General features: G+C 65.7%; 5 protein-coding genes across 5 annotated transcripts in view; 4 read left to right on the forward strand and 1 right to left on the reverse strand.

The window, feature by feature from the left end:
• The first annotated feature begins 3,406 nt into the window (after window positions 1-3,406).
• EMIHUDRAFT_469048 (hypothetical protein) lies at window positions 3,407-5,685 on the forward strand. The gene is made up of 3 exons (XM_005778504.1): window positions 3,407-3,911; window positions 3,985-4,038; window positions 4,683-5,685. Exons 1-3 carry the CDS (start codon window positions 3,432-3,434, stop codon window positions 5,478-5,480), a joined length of 1,332 nt encoding a protein of 443 aa, XP_005778561.1. The 5' UTR covers window positions 3,407-3,431; the 3' UTR covers window positions 5,481-5,685.
• Window positions 5,686-8,723: 3,038 nt separating this feature from the next.
• On the forward strand, window positions 8,724-9,254 carry EMIHUDRAFT_237036 (hypothetical protein; the record flags this gene model as incomplete). The annotated part of the gene is made up of 1 exon (XM_005778505.1): window positions 8,724-9,254. One exon carries the CDS (start codon window positions 8,724-8,726, stop codon window positions 9,252-9,254), a length of 531 nt encoding a protein of 176 aa, XP_005778562.1.
• Window positions 9,255-9,419: 165 nt separating this feature from the next.
• VPS2A (vacuolar protein sorting protein 2A) lies at window positions 9,420-11,605 on the reverse strand. The gene is made up of 5 exons (XM_005778506.1): window positions 11,058-11,605; window positions 10,580-10,678; window positions 10,383-10,416; window positions 10,125-10,179; window positions 9,420-9,918 (listed from the first exon to the last, which is right to left on the reverse strand). Exons 1-5 carry the CDS (start codon window positions 11,523-11,525, stop codon window positions 9,894-9,896), a joined length of 681 nt encoding a protein of 226 aa, XP_005778563.1. The 5' UTR covers window positions 11,526-11,605; the 3' UTR covers window positions 9,420-9,893.
• Window positions 11,606-16,920: 5,315 nt separating this feature from the next.
• EMIHUDRAFT_115195 (hypothetical protein) lies at window positions 16,921-17,751 on the forward strand (the record flags this gene model as incomplete). Its single annotated transcript, XM_005778507.1, has 1 exon — window positions 16,921-17,751. The coding sequence occupies one exon, from the start codon at window positions 16,921-16,923 to the stop codon at window positions 17,749-17,751; it is 831 nt and encodes a 276-aa protein (XP_005778564.1).
• A 443-nt stretch (window positions 17,752-18,194) lies between these two features.
• Window positions 18,195-19,363, forward strand: part of EMIHUDRAFT_430171 (threonine-tRNA ligase) — a gene marked incomplete at its 3' end in the record, with an annotated part of 5,865 nt that continues 4,696 nt past the window's right edge. Inside the window, exons 1-3 of the mRNA XM_005778508.1 lie at window positions 18,195-18,668; window positions 18,783-18,924; window positions 19,102-19,247. Coding sequence (XP_005778565.1) covers window positions 18,199-18,668; window positions 18,783-18,924; window positions 19,102-19,247 — 758 coding nt within the window. The 5' untranslated portion in view covers window positions 18,195-18,198. The remainder of the gene's footprint in view (window positions 18,669-18,782; window positions 18,925-19,101; window positions 19,248-19,363) is intronic.

Here is a 19,363-nt window from a genome sequence, read left to right on the forward strand (position 1 = left end):
TGGGGGGGGGGGGCTTGGTGGCGGCGGGCTCGGAGGCGGTTGCGATGGCGGCGGCGGGCTCGGCGGCAGCGGCCGTGGCGGGCTTGGGGGCGGCGGCGAGGGAGGCAGCGGTGACGCGGAGGCGGACTGGGCGGCGGCGGCGACGGCGGTGGTTGGCTTGGTGGGGGCAAGGCGACAGTGGGGGTGGCGAGGGCGGAGAAGGCGCCGGCAGAGGGGGCGACGGCGGCGCGGGCTCGGCGGTGGCGGCGACGGTGGCGGCGGCGAGGGCGGCGGCGGCGAGGGCGGCGGCGGGCTCGGCGGCGGCGGCGGCGAGGGCGAGGGACGCGCCTGAGGTGCAGGGAGGGCGTCAATACTCACAGCACTGGTGGTTCGGCCTCTAGGAGGCGGGCGGCACCCGAGCGGCTGGCGTATTTTCCGGCCAGGCCGACGAGGGTGAAGGCGTCGATGAGCATCAAGCCGCCCGTGGGCCGCGCCAGGGCCGCGGCGGGTCCTGGCGACCCCTCGAGGGAGGCCAGGGTGGCCAGGGCAGCAGTCACAGCCTGGGAGGAAAAGTGCGCCGCCGACGCGCACTTCTCGCGCGGGTCATTCTCGGAGCTGTCGGGGGCGTGCGAAGCTACCGCCTGCGAACGGCCGGTTGGCAGACGTCATGGCCGGCATGTACGACCCTTAAGAACCCGCGTACGACCAGAAGGTCGGCTGTGAGGCGAGGCGAGGCTGAAGGCAGCCCAAAAACTGGTGGATTTGTGTTGCTGACAATTGAGGGCGATCCCCCGTGAACTGACGGCAGGCAAGCCGGCAGGTGGGGGGCGGGGATGTGCCGGGTGGATCCCCAAGCGGGCGAGCCGGGCCCGTGCATAGTTTGGGCGCGGCGGGCGCGCGAGCATGAGAAAGACGCACCGACATGCTGGCGCTACCGGTCTCTTGTTGCCTGATTTTGACGATTCTCGTTGGACCGTCGCTCGGAGCGAAATCCCAAAACCTCTCAGCTCAAAGGGGGAATTTATTTGTTTGGGCAGTGTTCGACCGGGCTACCTCTTCTGAGCCCCACACTTGGTCTCTTGGTATCATGTACTGGAGCAGCCCGTGCCTCAGTGACGTCACGTCACCCTCGACATGCCGCGGTTTTCGGGACGGGAAGTCCAACTAATTATCGTTTCCTTTGTATCCCTGTGGAGCACGGCGTTTCCCTTGGACCACCCACACCCGGCCCGGTCCTCCCTCGGTCGAACCTCAGAGACACCCAGTGCGGTTGACGGTGCATGCCATGGGCCCGGCCCTCCCCCACCACAAGAGTTAACTCCAACTTGTGGTGGAGCGGGCACGAATTGGGGCCACACCCCACCCATTCCTGGCACGGACGGTGTAGGGCTCGTTCTCGACGAACCCAATTTATTTTTGTATCGCGTCGTCAGATGCTTAGTATCACTCTCCTGATGAGGATGGGTCGCAGTGGAAACGAATAAACGCTGCTATAATTTTAGGTATGCAGAAGCTTGCGGTGGCTCAAGTGCATCGGGAGGGGCAGGGCAACCCAACGTGGGAGTGCCCAAAGCCGCGCCACGTTTTTTGTCGCGAGACAAGGGGGGACGGACGGGTGTTCATTCGACGGCACTCACAGCAGCGGGTGACACACACGTGCAGCACATCACCATGAGTGCAGCACAGAAAGGAGTGGAGAGGCTGATGGCCGCCACGCGGTCCCTCTGCGAACAGTCCATTGGAATTTGTTGATCGACCCTACACGAACCAAAATCAGTGGGTCACGGACAGTGACGGACTTGCCTAGAGAGGGACTTTTGTCGATGTCGGCTAGAAGTGCTGCACCTTTTTGAGAATTTCACCCCAGGGGCGGCAAGCGCTTTTCAGGCGATGTCAAGTTTGTCTGCCCCCTCACCAGCGGCGGGGAGCATGGTCGGAAGGGCGCTTTTGTCGCTTTCGGCAACACCGAGGCGTTCTACCGGAACATGGTCGAGGGGCATGGGCCCTACCGCGAGGAGGGAGAGGAAGGCGAGGGGGAGGGAGGGAGGGGAGGGGGATGGAGGGGAGTGCGAGGGGTATGGGGGCGAGGGAATGGAGGGAGAGAGGAAGAGCAAGGGCGAGAGGGGGCAGGGGACTGGTCGGTGGCATACTAGGGGGGGCAGGGTAGTGGGCGGCGATCGCCGCATACCGTCCTATGGTGGCGAGTATCGCTACGCCAGGGAGGACAAGGGTGTCGACGTGCGGCTGCTGCTGTTCGAGTCGTTCGGTGGGTTCGGGAAGGGGGTCCGCGCGATCCTCTGGGACGCAGCGAACGTGCTGCAGAACAAGCTGACGCGGGCTCAGTACCTCGATGAGGTGACTTGGACCACCAAGAGCTGGCTGGGGCTGCAGAAGCAGCGCATCTCAGTCGTTCTTCACACGGCCATCGCAGAGCAGATTGTGAATGAGCTTGCCTGCGGCGAGGGCGGTCGAGTGCACGGAGCTAAGTGCCTCGCCGTCCTCGCCGGAGTCGCTTAGGCGGCTCCAGTGGTGTACCTGTGTTAGTGCCAGTGCGCGCCAGTCCCGTGCCCAGTCCTGTGCCCAGTGTTGTAGGTAGGTAGGTAGAAAGATGAACAACAGTCAGGCTCGGACTGGACACCAGCGCGTGTTGTGCGAGGGAAAAAGAAAGAAAGAAAGAAAACAGACAACCCAAGGGAGGGATGGGAGGACGGCACGCCGCCACCACACAGGGATTTTAAGGAGAGGTGTGTGGTGCGCTAGCCGTCGCCCACCCTAGGGAGTCTGCCTCTTCCTATCTCTCTTCGCAGTATCTCGCCGCTTCTCGCTGCAACCTTCATGCCACCTCGCGGTCGTCCCACTCTCGTCGTTCTCTCCCTTGTCATTTCCTCCTCTGTCGCGTCGTTCTCTTCTGCCTCGTCCTGTGACGCCGCCGCCTGCCGGTCCCTTGTTCTCGCGGTTTCTTGTGCGAGGGAAAAAAGAAAGAAAGAAAACAGACAACCCAAGGGAGGGATGGGAGGACGGCACGCCGCCACCACACAGGGATTTTAAGGAGAGGTGTGTGTGCGAGGGAAAGAAAGAAAGAAAGAAAACAGACACGCCAAACGAGGGATGGGACGAGGACAGGGTCCCCACCTGCACGAGCAGGATTTTGGAAGAACGATCAGGGGGACAGGTGGGGCTCTCCTGCTCCTGACAAGGGACACGACAGGCTCGCAGCGCGGTGCGCGGTGGACTCCCACATCCACTGGCGGTCTCATCTCAGTCTAGCGACCTGCCTCCAGCTTGTCGCTGGCAGTCTCTCCTACCACAGGCACACTGACACAGGGGTGGCAGGGGCGGCGGCACGAGTCTCCCACATACTATGCGGGCCTCATGTGCGAGGGAGTTTTGAGTAAGATGCACGTAAATTCTTTTGGCCCCCTGTGCGGGCGCTTCGATCCTCGGTTTGGCGGATGAGTCTCCTCGACTCTGAGCGGCGCGTGCTCAAGACGATCTTGTGTCTCTGCCTCGGCTACCTGGGCGGTCACCTCACCGCCACGCACGGCGGCGGCTGGGTCGGCGGAGGTGAGGCGAGCTGCGCAGTTGGCGCTGGCGGCGGCGGCGGCAGTGAAGGCAGTGAGGACGGCATCGAAGAGGGCATCGCGAGCATCGAGGGCCGCCTCGAGGGGCTCGGCGCCAGCCGCGGCCACCGCGACGGCACGGCGCAGGCCGCCGCATCTGCCGACGCGCCCTACGTGCTGCTCGGCGTCATCTCCAACCCTCCGAACTTCAAGCAGCGGGCGCTGCTGCGGCGGTTCAACGCGCAGACCGGCGGTCGGCGCGGCGACGGGCGCGTGCCAGGCCGCGGGCCGCAGGTGGGCGTCGAGTTTGTTGTTGGCAGCGAGCACCACAAGACGCCTCCGGCCCGGCTCTCGCAGAAGCTCGCTGCGGAGGTGGACGAGCCTGGCGACCGAGAAGGAGCTAGTCATGCCTCGGCCGAGGAGCGACAACTCTGTGAGCTCATAGGCGGACCAGTTTGGCGACTTGCGCTTCGTCGCCGCGCGGGAGGCGATCCCAAACGTGGGCAAGGCGAGCGAGGAGCCGGGCGGTTGGCGCTTCCGGGACCCTTGCACAGGAAGCTTCTCGGAACCTTCCCCGCAGGCGAGCGAGAAGTCGGCGGCCTGGTGGCTCTCCGCGCCGCGCCGCTCCTCCGCCGAGTTCTTTTGCAAGACAGGCGAGACAGCCGAGCTACGAGATACAGCCGAGATGTGAGATACCACCGAGATGCAGCTGAGATGCAGCCGAGATGCGGCCGAGATGTGCACGATTCCTCTGCAAGACAGACGACGACTCGCTGATCCACAACGCGCACCTCGCGGCGTCGCTGCGGGCGGCGGCGGCGGCGGCCGGAGGCGGCGAGCCGCGGGTGGCCTCGGCTCACCTCGGCTCATCTCGGCGCATCTCGGCGCATCTCGGCTCACCTCGCCCTTCTTAGGCGACGGGCCGCTGGTGATGCTGTCGTACATCCGCTGGCGAGGCTCGCACGTCGTCCTCTCACAGACCAGCGCACAGCGCCAGAGGAGGCATCTCCTTCTCAATACCAAGGCTGCGAACAGGCTGGCTGCCGCACTACGACTTTCAGGCGTGCGGCGGCGGGTCGGGAGGGCCGCCTCTCGGCCGCCTCTCTCACATCTCGGCCGAGCCTCGGCTGTGCCTTGGCCCAGGCGTGCGGCGGCGGGTGGGGGGGGCCGCTGGACGCGATCCGCCAGATGGAGGACCCGGCCAACCACTGCGCGCGCGCCGAGGGGCCGTTCCCGCAGGGGACGGGCACGCTGACGTGCATGTCGCGCGCACTCGCCCTGCTGACTGCGCGCGACGAGCGGTTCGGGGAGTGGCTCGCCGTCGCGCGCGCGAGGAACGACTACGGCGCGCCGTGCCAGACTGCGGCGGCGTGCGCCGCGCACCCGCCCGCGACGCACATGTGGCACCACGAGGACGCCGGCGTGTCGTACAACGTGTGGCGCTCGCTGGCGCGCGGCATCGCCGCGTCGACCGGGGACGGCTCCCCCTCGGCGCCGCCCGCCGGCGCGGCGCAGGGCGCGGGGGGCGGCGCCGGCGGCGGGGTCGGCGGGCGGAAGGTGTACGTCGTGCACCTGCCGGAGAAGGGGTGGTTCTGGCCGTGGTTCAACGAGGCCGCCTTCTCGCCGCCGATGTCGGCCAAGGCGATCGTGGTGCACAAGGTCGTCGACGAGGCGCTGTGGGCAAGGGTGCGTGCGGCGTGGGACGTCGCGGCGCCGCTGCCGCGCGTCGTGGCGGACTGCTCGCAGACGTGCGCCTCGTGGGGCTGGACGAGGGCGCGAGTGGCGTGCGACGCCCCCCCGCCTCTGCCGGAGCGGCCGGCCGGCTCGTGGCGCGGCTACGTCCCGCGCTGGAACGGCACGTTGTGCCCGCTCACGCCCGCGCGCCACTTTGAGTGCTGCTTTCTGCGGGAGGCAAAGGAGGGCGAGGCGCGGGCGGTGTGAGGTAGGGGCAGAGTACTGCCGCGCGCGCTCTCTGCAGGACCGCGCAGGCGCGTGTGTCAGACGGGTGGGAGTCGCGAGCGTGGTCAGTCCAGTGTGGTCTCAGAGTGTCGCACAAGTCGGAGTGGGCGCGGGGGCGGAGAGCTCTCTTGAGTGCTTGAGAGTGTAGCGTTTGGTTAGGTGTTCTTTCCTGTGGCGATCAGAACGCACCGTGCTTCTCTCCGCCGCGCGCAAGACCCATCACTCACCTAAGTCGTAAGTGACGCCGCCGCCAAGTGAGCCCCAAAGCGCCTATATGTGTGTGCGTGTTGTGCGAGGGTCGCCCCCCCTTGCCCCACCACTTTGTGTGTGTGGAGAAATCTACGTTACCTTAACTTACCTTACTGGAGGAAGTTTTCATCACAAAACAAATGCTTTCGTAGGCGCCGCGGCTGAGGTGTGGCTGTGGGGCGCGTGGGCGTGGGCTGTCTCGCGTAAGGTGTATACACTTTCTTAACGTTACGTGGCTGGGTCCACAGCGATTGTAGGAAAATTGGGAAACCACTTGACGGTCGCGGCCTTCCGACTCGCGCCTCCGCCTCACTGGCACTATTGTAGCCCTGGCCGGTGCGCGTGCGGAGTTGAAGTTCCGGAGTGAAAATTCGAACGCGTTCTCGCACGGTGACCAAAAAATGTCCACCTCAGAGGCACCTCCGGAGGCAGGCCGCCGCACGCCGGCGACACAGCTCCAGCTGTCGAACTGACCCGCAGCTTGGGCCAGGTACCAATTTTGTCGAATTTATTTCAAAATCTGCATGCGCGGAACGCCTGCGAAAATTTTGAAGAAATTTGCGGTCGGGCCTGATTTTCATCAAGATCTTTCAAATTTGCGGTGTGGACTGTGGAGTTGGGGGGTGGGGTTATAGGTTAGGGTTATTAGGGTTAGAGGGTTAGGGTTAGGGTTAGGGTTAGGGTTAGTCTTCTTGTGTTTGTATGCCAGCGTTGCAGAGTTCTGCGCTGGGATCTGGCCCCAACGCCGACGAGTAAGACTCAGCACCGCACGCTGACCCCACCAAATGCCGCCTCAGGGCGCCAGGCCGCCAGCCACCTCTTACACGCGGCCGGCGCCCTCTCGCGGCAAAAGGGTCGAGCGAGCGGGCAGAGTCGCGATGTCTGCGCACCCGCGTGCCGATGGGCGGCACACGCAGCGGAGAGAGGCCCTGTCGCGCCGCCAGTAGCGTTCCCCGCACTCCCCACGCCACCAAATGCCGCCTCAGGGCGCCAGCCACCTCTCTTACACGCGGCCGGCGCCCTCTCGCGGCAAAAGGGTCGAGCGAGCGGGCAGAGTCGCGATGTCTGCGCACCAGCGTGCCGATGGGCGGCGCACGCAACCGAGAGAGGCCCTGTCGCGCCGCCAGTAGCGTTCCGCACTCCCCACGCCACCAAATGCCGCCTCGGGGCGCCAGCCACCTCTTACACGCGGCCGGCGCCCTCTCGCGGCAAAAGAGTCGAGCGAGCGGGCAGAGTCGCGATGTCTGCGCACCCGCGTGCCAATGGGCGGCACACGCAACCGAGAGAGGCCCTGTCGCGCCGCCAGTAGCGTTCCGCACTCCCCACGCCACCAAATGCCGCCTCAGGGCGCCAGCCACCTCTTACACGCGGCCGGCGCCCTCTCGCGGCAAAAGGGTCGAGCGAGCGGGCAGAGTCGCGATGTCTGCGCACCTGCGTGCCGATGGGCGGCGCACACAGCGGAGAGAGGCCCTGTCGCGCCGCCAGTAGCGTTCTCCGCACTCCCCACGCCACCAAATGCCGCCTCAGGGCGCCAGCCACCTCTTACACGCGGCCGGCGCCCTCTCGCGGCAAGAGGGTCGAGCGAGCGGCAGAGTCGCGATGTCTGCGCACCCGCGTGCCGATGGGCGGCACACGCAATCGAGAGAGGCCCTGTCACGCCGCCAGTAGCGTTCCGCACTCCCCAGCCACGCCACCAATTGCCGCCTCAGGGCGCCAGCCACCTCTTACACGCGGCCGGCGCCCTCTCGCGGCAAAAGGGTCGAGCGAGCGGGCAGAGTCGCGATGTCCCTGCGCACCTGGATGTTCGCCGCCTATATGCTCTATCCTGTGCCAAGACGGACACGTTTTGACAATCAAAATCTACCTCAAAATTTGCGGCCGCTCCTCGAAATTTGCTGATCAAAATTTGCGGTGGCCCGGATCGAAACCTGTACTTTGGCCAACCCGCAGCTCCTCTCAGAGCGGGAACTGTGACGAAAGTTGACTGAGGCGGTTGTCAGGAACCATCATACGGATCACATGGTGGCTCTCTCATGACGGGAGACCGCCCGACCACTCCTGGGTGGCACTGCCACCGGTGTCGCTCGACGTCCTGTCGACAGCGTGCCGACAGCGACACAGACCATGTGGGACGCGTCGAGTATCGACCTCTACTGCTTACCCAGTCTTCGAGTGTATCCTGCCTGTGGTCCCACACCCACTAGTGTCCGTCTCAGAGACCGCAGGAGGTCATGAGGGTCGATGGGAGTGCCAACCCCACAATGCCTAAAGACCCAGCCCAGTATAACGCTTGGAGGCGGCGCGCTGGGACACACCCCAACCGCGACCCGGAGCAGAGAGCGAGCTCAGAGACTTGAGTGCTACCGAAGCACTGGCCGCGATCGGCTCGTCATGTCGCCTCGCGCGCCGCCACCTGCGGCAACACGGGCGCACGCCACGCCTCCGCTACTGCGTCTCGCGCGTGATGGCGAAGCCCAAGACGCAGTGGCTCCGTCATACACACTTCCCTCCCAGACCCGGGCTGAAACCGCCGGTCGAGCGCCGCTCAGCGTCTGCTTTCACACCGTCGGAGGACGCCACAGTCGCCTGGACTCACTTGCGTCACTACGTGCCTCCACGTCTTTCTAGCTAGCCTGGCGTTTGTGCCCCGTTTGTGTGCCGCGTCCCGTGCCCCCGAGTTCATTACCTGACTCGAGAATAAAATAGAGTTCAGAATAAACTAGAGTTTTACAACAAAACTCCCTCGCACGACACTGGGCACGGGACTGGCGCGCACTGGCACTAACACACCACGGGAGCCGCCTAAGCGACTCCTGCGAGGGCGGCGAGGCGCACTTAGCTCCATAAAATAGAGAATTTTCCGAGCACGAAGGGCGGGCGGCAGTACTCGAGGTTCCCTCTAACGGTGACTCGAAACCGCCCCCCCCCCCCACCCTCCGGGGGGGGAGAGGCGGTGGGGAGGGGCGCTTCACTGGCATGCTGCGAGCTGCGGCGCGAGGCTGCTCGGTGCTTCAGCGCCGCGCGTGCAGCACCACCAGCGTGGGCTGCTCGGTGCTTCAGCGCCGCGCGTGCAGCACCACCAGCGTGGGCTGCTCGGTGCTTCAGCGCCGCGCGTGCAGCACCACCAGCTTAAACACTCACCTCGGCATCGACAGAACGCTCAGCGGGTCGCCGGTCGAGCTGCGCCCAGGCTTCGCCAGGGTCTCTATGACGACAACTCCGACCATGAGCGCTGACGGCCGAGGACTGACGCACGGTGGCTTCTACTTTGGACTGGCGGACTACGCGGCGATGTGTGCTGTCAACGATCCAAACGTCGTCCTAGGCTCTGCCGAGGCTCGCTTTCTCAAGCCAGTGAAGTGCGGTGACAGCCTGACGGCCGAAGCCAAGGTGAGCGGGGAGAAGGGCAAGAAGCGGCTTGTAGATGTCACGGTGACGCGAGGCGACGAGGTAGTTTTCGCCGGAAACTTTGTGTGTTTTGTTCTGGAGCGCCATGTGCTCGACTGAGTAGCCATAGCCCATACTCAGCTTTCCTGGACGTCACGGTGTGTGGTACACCGTACGTCTCTTGCATTGTTGCAACCGTTGCGGAGTGAAAGCCGTATAGTCTGGGGACTGGGGGAGGCATGTGTACGGCAATACTCGTCTTGTGTGTCAGGCGATGGAAGGTTTATACCGCTTATACTTTACCTTAAAGGTTAAAGCCGTATTCCTTACAGATCGAGGGGGGATCAGGGATCACGACTCTTCTCTTCAGGACCACATGACAAGAGACCGGCTGACCGTCTTAACTCACACACCCCAAGCACCCCCTCCTCGCGCCGCACCCGCACCCTCGCCGAGGCCGAAGCGGGGTCGGCGGGCCAACCTCCCTCGGAGCCTCTCCGAAATGCCCCCCCCCCTCCCCCTTGATAGTACGGCAGCAGCAGCAGCAGCAGCAGCAGCAGCAGCAGAGGGGGGAGGGAGGAAGGGAGGGGAGGGGGAAGAGGGGAGGGAGGGAGGGGACGTAGAGGCAGGAGGGAGAGGGAGAGGGAGGGGGAGAGGAGGGAGCGAGAGGGAGCGAGAGAGGGCGAGGGAGCGGAGGAGAGCGAGAGGGAGCGAGAGGGCGAGGGAGCGGAGGAGAGCGAGAGAGCAGACGTCGCGAGATCAGGTACGCCGGAGGTTGTCCAACCTACGCCATCACCACAGCCAGGGCGTGAGACCCGCATCGTACCGTGTCTGTACCGTGTCTGCAGCGCGTCAACGCACGAGCGGAGACTCCGCGTCCTCTCGAGTGCTGGCGGGGACACGACGATCTGCCCTCCTTCCTTGGGCAATCTCTGGCAGTCTCTGGCCGTCTCGTCGATCTCTGGCAATCTCGGCGGTCTCCGGGAGGACCTCTTCTGCAGCTCCGCGTCCAAGTCGTCGCCGCCGCCGCCCACGGCGGGCACACCTGCCGCAGGGGGGCGTGCCGTCCTCTGGCGCGTCTCCTGCAGCAGCCTCGACTGCCTGGCCGCTGCCGCGGGGCTTGCGAAAGCGACACTCCGCTCGTCACGATCGCCGCCCCACACACACCGCCGACATCTCGCTGCAACTCGGCGACATCTCGCTGCAACTCGGCGGCATCTCGCTGCATCTCGGCGACATCTCGCGCGCCCTGCGGCTCGGCGGCGGCGGTGCTCGCTGCCGCCTGCATCGGGCGCGGTGGTCGGCAGTCAGTCTCGCGATCGGTGCCGAGAGACTCATCCATGGAAAGTAGCAGGTGATGGCAATACGGCCGCATCGGGGGCAGTGGTGGTCAGCAGCACTAGAGAGGGAGTACTACAGAAGGGGTGAGGGGCCGGTGGGCAGGCCTGCATCGGGGCGGTGGAGGCGCCCATCATCTTGTTGTCGAGCTCGACGCCGATCTCGGCCAGCACAGAGCCGAGGATGGAGTCCTCCTCCTCCGAGTCCTGTTCACAGCACAAGGTGTGAACGGCGCCTCTTCACACCTCGAGGAGGCAGTGTCTCCTCCTGCTCCGAGTACGGGCGGGTCGGCAGAGGGGTGAGGGCGGCGGTGGCGAGAGAGGTGGCGGAGAGGGCGGCGGCGGTGATGGCGCGGGAGGCGAGGGGCGATCCGATGGGGCGCAGCGCTGGGATGAGGTAAGCCCAATCCACTCAGCCTCCTCCTCCGCCGCGCACCCATCCCGCCGCGCCGCCGCCTCCTCCGCCTCCTCCGTCGCCGCCCGGCCCCCCACTGTGGCCGGGGAGCCTGGATACGGCCGCCATCTCCCCGCATCTCCCCGCATCCCCACACCTCTCCCTCTCTCTCCCGCCCCCCCCCCCGCGCGCCTCCTCGTCGGCAAACGCGTCGTCCATCGCGTCGCCCATCATCTCCTCCTTCATGCCCATCATCTCGTTCTGCTTCTCAAACTCCATCATGATCTTCTGGATGTTTGCGCTCGACATCTTCGCGTTCATCTTGCCCATCACCTTTGTCACCCCCTTCATGCACTGCGCCATCTGCGCCGACGACGACATCGTCTGCAGCCGCAGGCTGACCGCCTCCATGTGCGCCTTCATCTTGAACATCTTCTTGATGTAGCCCCGCGTCCTCACCAGGTCCTTGGCCATGATCTTGGCCGAGTCCATCTGCCCGTCCTTGGCCGCCTTCTTGATGTCCGCCAGCAGCTTCTTCTCCTGCCGCTCGAGCGCGGTCCGCTCGCGGTCGATCTCGCGGACCGACTTTTTGATCTGGCGGTTGTACTCCTTGATGCGCTCGGCGGGCGTCTTGCCCGTACCGAAGACGCCATCCAGCATGGCTGTGCGCTGTCGGGGGAGCAGCCCAGGCGGGGCGAGAGGGCGAGGACGAGCGCGGCCGGACGGCGCTCAAGCAAGGGCTTCGGCCGAAAAATGAAGAATTCAAGCGCCAAACTCTCTCGCACAGCACACAGGTTCGACACAGGAAATGAAGAAAAAGTCTGGTATACGCACACTGCCACTTCCTCCCCCGCCGCTGGAGCGGCTGCAGGGTCGTGGGGCCGCCCCAGCGGCTCCACACCAGGCGTTTTGGCCGCGAGGGCCGCCACCGTGCCCGCCACCCCTGCCTCCGCCTCCACCCCCGCCGCCGGCGGAGCCGCCACCAGGGAGCTGCCTAAGCGACTCCTGCGAGAACGCGAAGATGAAAAAGAGAAAAATCGCGCGCGTTGTCCCCTTCGGCGAGTTCACGCCGCGTCGCACCTTGCCGCCTCCTTCGGCGAGTTCACGCCTCCGCCGCTTCCAATCGAAACCCGCGGGACTTCCCTAGTTACTTAAGTCGCGAGCGCATCAACGCGGCGGAGGCCGCAGCGAGAGGGAGAGCTCGCTGATGAAGACATGGAGCGCGAAGCTCCCGGCAGCACGCCCTCGTCGATCTGCAGCGGACATTTGGCCTCCTTTCGCTGTGACGGAGGTTGACAAAGCAGAGATGGTTGGCTGGATCCCAACGCCGCACGTGGAGGCGCGGACGACGCAGCGAGGCGCCGTGGTCCAGCGGCCAGAGGTGGAGGATGAGCATGTGCCGTGGTCGGAGGCGGCGCCAGGATACTCGCCGCGCACGACCGAGTTCCCGTTTGCTTGGAAAACAGGCGAGCAAGGCTCGGACTGGACGGCGGCTCTGCAGAAGTCGTTTCAACCAGGCGGCACCGGTGCGGTTCGCCTCAACCCTGGTGGGCGGACCGGTCTCGTCGGGGGGTGGAGCGCAAACGCGCGTGCGGGCGCGAACCAGGCGGTGGACCCCATCATCACCCGCTTCAAGCCGGGCTCAAAGGAGACGCTGCAGCTTCTCGCCAGTCTGCGGCGCGAATGCAACGCGTGGGCTTTGCCCGGTGCGATGGTGAGGTACGGCGAGAGCGACGAAACTGCCATGCGACGAGGGCTGGCAGAGAAGGGCGTGAGCAGAGAGATTTCGGATCTCATCCTGCCTCCCTCGCCGCCGGTCGCTGTCGCTGCCACCCAGGCCACCGCGAAGCCTTCCACTGTCACCACCCAGGCCATCGCGAAGCCTTCCACTGTCAGCCGCATCGCGTCCTCCGCCGCCTCCGCCGCCTCCGCCGCCTCCGCCGCCTCCGTCGCCACCGCCTCCGCTGCCACCTCTCTCGCCTCCGCCGCCTCCGCCGCCTCCGTCGCCACCGCCTCCGCTGCCACCTCTCTCGCCTCCGCCGCCTCCGCCTCTGCTACTTTCTTCGGAGCGAGCGAGCGAGAGCGCGAGCGAGAGCGCGCCACCGAGAGCGCGCGACCGCGCGACCGCGCGCACGTGGCCTTCGCCAGCGCCAACAACGACGCCTCGTCGACACCACCCGCCTCCGCTCGCGCCCCCCTGTTGCCCTTCTACCAGGGCTACACCGACGATTCGCGCAACTCCGACGACGCGTGGATCGAGACCACGGTGTACAGGTTCCACCTCGACGGGCACAGCGAAACCAACATCAGCTCTCCCGGCGTCAAATGGGTCGACATCTCTGAACTCGGGGTGGCCGCCACCCGGCACATCTTCTCGCCGCACCGCATCTGGGTGAACCGGGTGGCGGACGAGATTCTCAAGGCGCCGACGCTAGAGAAGAAAATGCGCGCCGTGACCCTCCGGCTCCTCTTCCGGCCCTTGACGCTCAGCCTCGAGGCGGTGCGGTTCGTGGGCGTGGGCGCGCTTGGCTGCGGCGAGGAGCATAGCAAAGCGCAGGCCATCGCGAGCGCAGCCATTTCGAGCGTGACGCATGTCGAGCTGCGGCTGGGTGGGCCAGGTTTCTGCAGCCTGCGCTCCGAGGTAATCGCGCAGGTGCAGGCGGTGCAGTCTGAGGGGGTCGAGTGGGTGCGCTGCCGCTGCGCGCCTTTTGCGCCAGTCGTGGTCGGATGGGAGTCGCGCAGTCGCCTGAGCATACCGCAAGACGCGACGCACCAGGCGTTTGTCTACGGGCCGCTAGACGAGATTACGGTCAAGGACGGGAACCGTGACCCGCAGACCGAGCCTTTTGTGCGGCTGCTGGTGAACGGCGGCTTCGTGTACGTCGACTGCGAGGGGCAGGACGCGAAGGTGGTGGGTGTGACGTACGTCGACGCGCCTGACGTCAACGCCAAGGACCTCTACTCGAAGAACCACGCCGTCGAGTTCAAGGGCCCGCACCGGATGGAGGAGAGGTTCCGACGCTGTCACGCGGAGAAGGGGCATTGGACGCCGGTGACGCTCTCCTTCCTCCGCGACGCGGGCGTGGGGTCATTCATGTGGCTCAACCCCGGCGAGAGTGCAGGCACCCACCCCATCAAGCTTGGCGCCTTTGCCTACTCCTCGGCCGCCGCAGACGACGACAGCAGTGCCAGCGCGGTCTACTATATTCTCAAGTCGGAGGACGACTTGCGCGGGGCGAGCGCGCGGGTGGACCTCGACTCCGCCGGCGTCAAGTTGCCAGTCGAGGTGGCGCGCAAGCACTCCGACGGCGCCCATGCCGCCGCCGCCGCCGCCGCCGCTGCGGCCGCACACAATTGGTCGATGTTTCATGACGCTGTCGCAATGGGCGACGCCTCGCTCGTCGAGTCGCTCATCGAGGACGACCGGCTGCTCCCGGAGGAGCTGGTGGAGTCGCAGCTCACGAAACACAAGGCCGCGGCTGCGCCCTCTCGCACGGGGATTCTCTCTCGCAGCTTCTCCCTGGCGGAGCTGTCACCCAGAGCCGCTGGGGAAATCAACCGCCTCGACGTCCCTGCCGACAGCAGCTCGCTGACGCCTCTCATGATGGCTGCGAAGCTCGGTCACTGCGACGTGGTGCGCACGCTGCTGCGGCGAGGCGCCTCTCCCATGGCCCGGGCCCAGGACGGCTCCACCGCGATCGACTTCGCGTTGCACGACGACGAGCTCTCCGTCGAGCAGCTGCTACACAAGCTCGACGCCGCCATCGCCCTGGTGCCGGCGCTCTTCCGCCACTCTGCCGGCGAGGCCTTGTGCTACGTCACCATGATCGCGGCGCGCGCGCACATCGTGCGCGCGCGGCGCGAGCGCAGCAGCCCCGCAGATGCCAACCAGCTTCAAGGGAGGGCGGACCGCGCAGAGCTCCTCGGGATCGAGCTCTTCAAGACGCTCTCTGTGGTGCAGCGCACGATTCTCCTCGAGCGCGAGCCGTGCAGGGCGACCACGATCCCCGAGGTCAGCAAGGCGAAGGTGGGGCGACCCCGCGGCTTTGTGGCCCGCGCCGTTGACACGCCGCGCCAGCAGACGCTTCTGGGCGACCCGACCGTGCAGGCCGCTGTCAACTTCCGGTGGTACGGCCCGCTGATCGATTCCGTTCTCAACGGCTACGTCGTCACGCCAAACGGCAACGAGGAGCGGGTGCGGCGGCCGCTCGCGCGCGCCGGTCTGCTGCTGCTCGCGGCCGCCGTTAACTTGCTCTTCCTGCCGTTCGTGGCGCTCTGGCCTCCGCTGCGCGGCACGCTGATTCGGTTCCTCGACTTCGGTTTCGAACTCGTCTCTTCGCACCGCACCCCATACTCGGTGGGCTTTGAGCGCAAGTGGAGCCCCTCGTCGCAGCTGTACGCCCGCTCGCTCTACCTGCTCGACGCGCCATTCTTCCAATTCGCCATCTCGTCCTTCAGCTGGCTTCTCCTCGCGCTCGTGCTGACGCTCATGCCGACGCCGAGCCTGTGCGGGGCTGTGGCCGACGCTTGGGCTCTGCTCTCGTCTGAGGGCCTCGAGGGCATGGCGCCTGCGCTTGCTACCGTGGCCGAGGAGGTTGGCAGCTTGGCGCTGAGCGCGCTGTCTTTCTCGAGCCTACTCCTCTGGCTGCTGGCGCACTTGATCGACGAGGTCGAAACCTTCTCCTCTAACGACCTCGTCAAGAAGGGCGAGCTCTTCGGGATCGGCCTCGCCCTCTGCTCGAAGCTGGCCCCCGCGTACAACACACAGATGCTATCCTTTGGCCTGCTCCTCATGTGGCTCTCTTGGTTCATGCGCATCTTCTCGCTCTGCGGGCTGGGCACCCTGACTGTGATGCTCGAGAAGATGCTCTCCGACACGGTCCAGTTCCTGGTCTTCATGGTGGGCTGCGCCGTCGCCTTTGCCGCCGCGCTGCACCAGCTCTTCCCTGTCAGAGACGTCCTGGAGGTCGAGGGCTGCGAGCCGTTCGGTGACTTTAGCCAGGGGATTCTGTCGACGCTCAAGCGGCTACTCAAGGTCGCCATCGACCCGGCAGAGAGCATCGATTGTGCGGGGTTGATTGCGGGGGCGCAGTTTCACTTCACGGCGCCGTTTATCGTGAGCGTGTATGTCACCCTGTCAGTGATATTGCTCCTCAATATGCTAATCGCAATCATGGCCAAGACGTTCGACAACGTGTGGGACAAGGCAGACGACGAGAATCGGTACCTCAAAGCCCAGCTCGCGGTGCAGTATTTTGGCGAAACGTACTTTACGCCGCCACCTCCCTTCAACCTACTGCGTCTGCCTTTCAGCACCCTCAGCACCCTCGTCGACCCCGGCGCGCCTGAGCTGCTGAGGAGGCTCTGGGCCAGGACCAGAGGGGCGTGCGAGCTCGTTGGCTCCTTTTGCGTCGGCGCCGGCAGGTGGCTCCTGTGGTTCATCTGCCTGCCTCGCCTGGCGGTGTGGGTCCTTCAACGTGCATGGGCCCACCCATACCCGAACCATGCTCCGGAGGAGGGTCTGCTTTCGAGCGAGGGGGAGTCGACCGACAGGTACGGTCTCGACCCTTCGAACGTGCGCTACGTGGACGGGGTCGGCCAGCTGTGGTCGGAGCGGAACACGGTCGAGATGCTGATCAAGCTCGAGGAGGAGATCGAGAGGAAGCAGGCGGAGATTCAGAAGCAGCACGAGGAGGGCGGAGGCAGGTAGGGCCGTTCTGAGTGAGTCTGCGAGGGCACCGCTCTCCTGAGGTGAGAGACTCGCACAGCCACCCCTGGTGGCTGGAGGTGCGATTGAATGGAGCATGAACACGAGCGTGCAGGAGCATGACCACCGGGGCATGTATGTTGTATCCCCGCCCTGCACGATCTTGGTGTGAGGCCGCCTCGATACGTGCGAGAAGTACAGGCTGCGGAGCGTGAGATGTACTGGGTTGAGCTGTTCTAGTTACTCTGCATGTAGTGCTAAGAAGAGTCACCAAAAAAGAAAAAAACGGTGGCGCCCGGGGCACGCACCCGCACGCGCCGCACGCGCCGCACGCGCGCGCGGGCTCACATGGCGCTCGAGCTCCCCACTGAGCTGCTAGTGGTGGTTGCGACCCACGCCGACGCGCCCACGTTCGTGGCAATGCAGGCCACCTGCAAGACGTGGCTCGATGCCGTCCGCGCTGCGGGAGCGCAAGTCACAGACCGGCTGTGGCACGCGTTTGCACTGGCGCGGTTCCCGAGGGCCGCTGCTATTGTGAAGCATGCCACAGGCCCGGTCGCTGGCTACACGCTCTACCGCGCGCAGCTCCAGGCTGACAGAGCGGAGTACTTGCCCGTGGCGCCGCTCCCGCCGTGCAAGACGCAGTTCAGCGATTATCTGTTTGCGCTGGAGTGTGTGTGGCCGGCAGGAGCCGACGGGGAGCCCCGTGTGGGCCGCTGGAGCGGCGTCATCGGTGCCCTGGCGTCGACAGAGTGCCCATTGTGGGATGAGGGTTCGGCACCCGCCTGGCACCGCGAATGGGTTGGCTCTGTGCGATCTTCTTCGTTCCCAGAGCCAGAGCTTCGTGTGCATGTGACAAACCTGAGGACGCTCCAGTGCATCCTGCTGTGCGATGACACGCTACGCACCGACGGCTGCATGTGGATTACACTCCCAACCACGGGCGCCATGCGCCTCAGCGAGGAGTGGGACTCGCAGCACTCCGTTGCGCAGATCAATCCAACTTTTGCGGATGACTCTACCTGGCGCGTGATCGTGCTCGAATTTGACACGGGGCAGCGGGCGGAAGACGACGCATCACTCGCCCCTCAAACCATGGAGTACGAACGAGCTATGACGCCAGGGGAGGTGTTGTGCTACCTGGAGCACCACGCCCCGTGGCACTTGAGCGGAGCTTGAGGCCGGGTCTCGCGCGTGGCGATCCTGCTCCTCACCCGCTGCGCTTCTTTTTTGTACAACACTGGCCAGGGTAAGGAAAGAAACACAGCGAGTCTCAGAGAATCAGTGCTCGGCCTCGGGCCGCATCTCCCGGTCCTCCCCTCCCCCGAGGGCGAGGCGCGATGCCGACACGTTGTGTTCACGCCACGCGAGCCAGTTCGTGATTGCGCACCGCTCCTATTTTGGCCGTCGGCTGTGAGCAGCAGCGCGCTTTCTTTTTTCTTCGAAAAGAAATTCGTGCGGGACGTCTGTGGGCCCGAGAGCGATATGCCATGTCCGCCTTGCTTTGTTTCAACATCGAAGGCTAAGCTCATTAAAAAGAAAATCGCGCCGCGTTCTTGGAAGCTGCGGCGAGCTCTTGCCTTCGCTCGCTGCTCCGCTTCAGCCTTCCAGTCCGCTCATCCCTGCATGCGGTTGCTGCCTGGCCTCAGTTTAGGCGGTTTTCTGATGTCGGCGCTGCTGGCCCGCTCGGCCGCCCTCAACGCTGCCGCAGCAGCTCGCCGCCTCCCGGCTAGCACGTGCGGGCGTGCGGCAGCGGCTCTGCCGCGCCTGCTCGCAGCACCGGCCATGGGCAGCCGTCGCTGCAGCGGCCTGCGAATGGCAGACCAGAGCGCGGTAGCAGAGGCTCCGGCGCCGCCCGCGCCGGTCCCGCTGCCGACCAACGCTAACGAGCAGCTGCTCCGCATCCGGCACTCGACGGCGCACGTCATGGCGATGGCGGTGCAGCGGCTGTACAAGGACGCGCGCGTGACGATCGGGCCGTGGATCGAGAAGGGCTTCTACTACGACTTCGACCGGCCCGAGCCCTTTGCGGAGAAGGACCTGCGCCGCATCAAGAAGGAGATGGACAAGCTCATCGGCCTCAAGCTGCCGTTCCGGCGCGACAGCATGCCCCAGCCTGAGCCGCACCTCGGCAGCCTGAGCCGCACCTCGGCCGCATCTCGGCCGCACCTCGACCGCGCCTCGCCTCGGCGTGTCCTCTCCCGCCGCAGGCGCGAGGAGCTGAGCTTCGACGAGGCAAAGGCGCGGATCGAGGCGGCGGACGAGCCGTACAAGCTGGAGATCCTCGACTCGATCGTCGCAAAGGACCCCGACGCGCCCATCACCATCTTCCACATCGGGGAGCCCGGCAAGGCGCGCCACCACACACCCCTGACTTGTGACGCCACCCCACCCCACGGCCCTCCTCTGCTCGCCCTCCCACATGCCCCCCGCCGGCAGGCCACGACACAGGCCACGACACACCCCACCCCTCGCCCTCGCCCTCGCCCTCGCCCTCCGCCCTCCGCACCCGCCCCTCGCCCTCAAAAGGCGAACTGGTGGGACCTCTGCGCCGGCCCGCACGTCGAGCACACCGGCCAGCTGCCCAAGGACGCCATCGACCTCGAGTCGATCGCGGGCGCGTACTGGCGGGGCGACGAGGCGAGGCCGATGCTGCAGCGCATCTACGGCACCGCGTGGGAGAGCGCGGAGCAGCTGGCGGAGCACAGGCGGATCCAGGAGGAGGCGAAGCGGCGGGACCACCGCGCCCTCGGCAAGCAGCTCCGCCTCTTCTCCATCCAGCAGGAGGCTG

Source organism: Emiliania huxleyi (assembly GCF_000372725.1).
Source record: "Emiliania huxleyi CCMP1516 unplaced genomic scaffold EMIHUscaffold_244, whole genome shotgun sequence".
NCBI lineage: Eukaryota > Haptophyta > Isochrysidales > Noelaerhabdaceae > Emiliania > Emiliania huxleyi.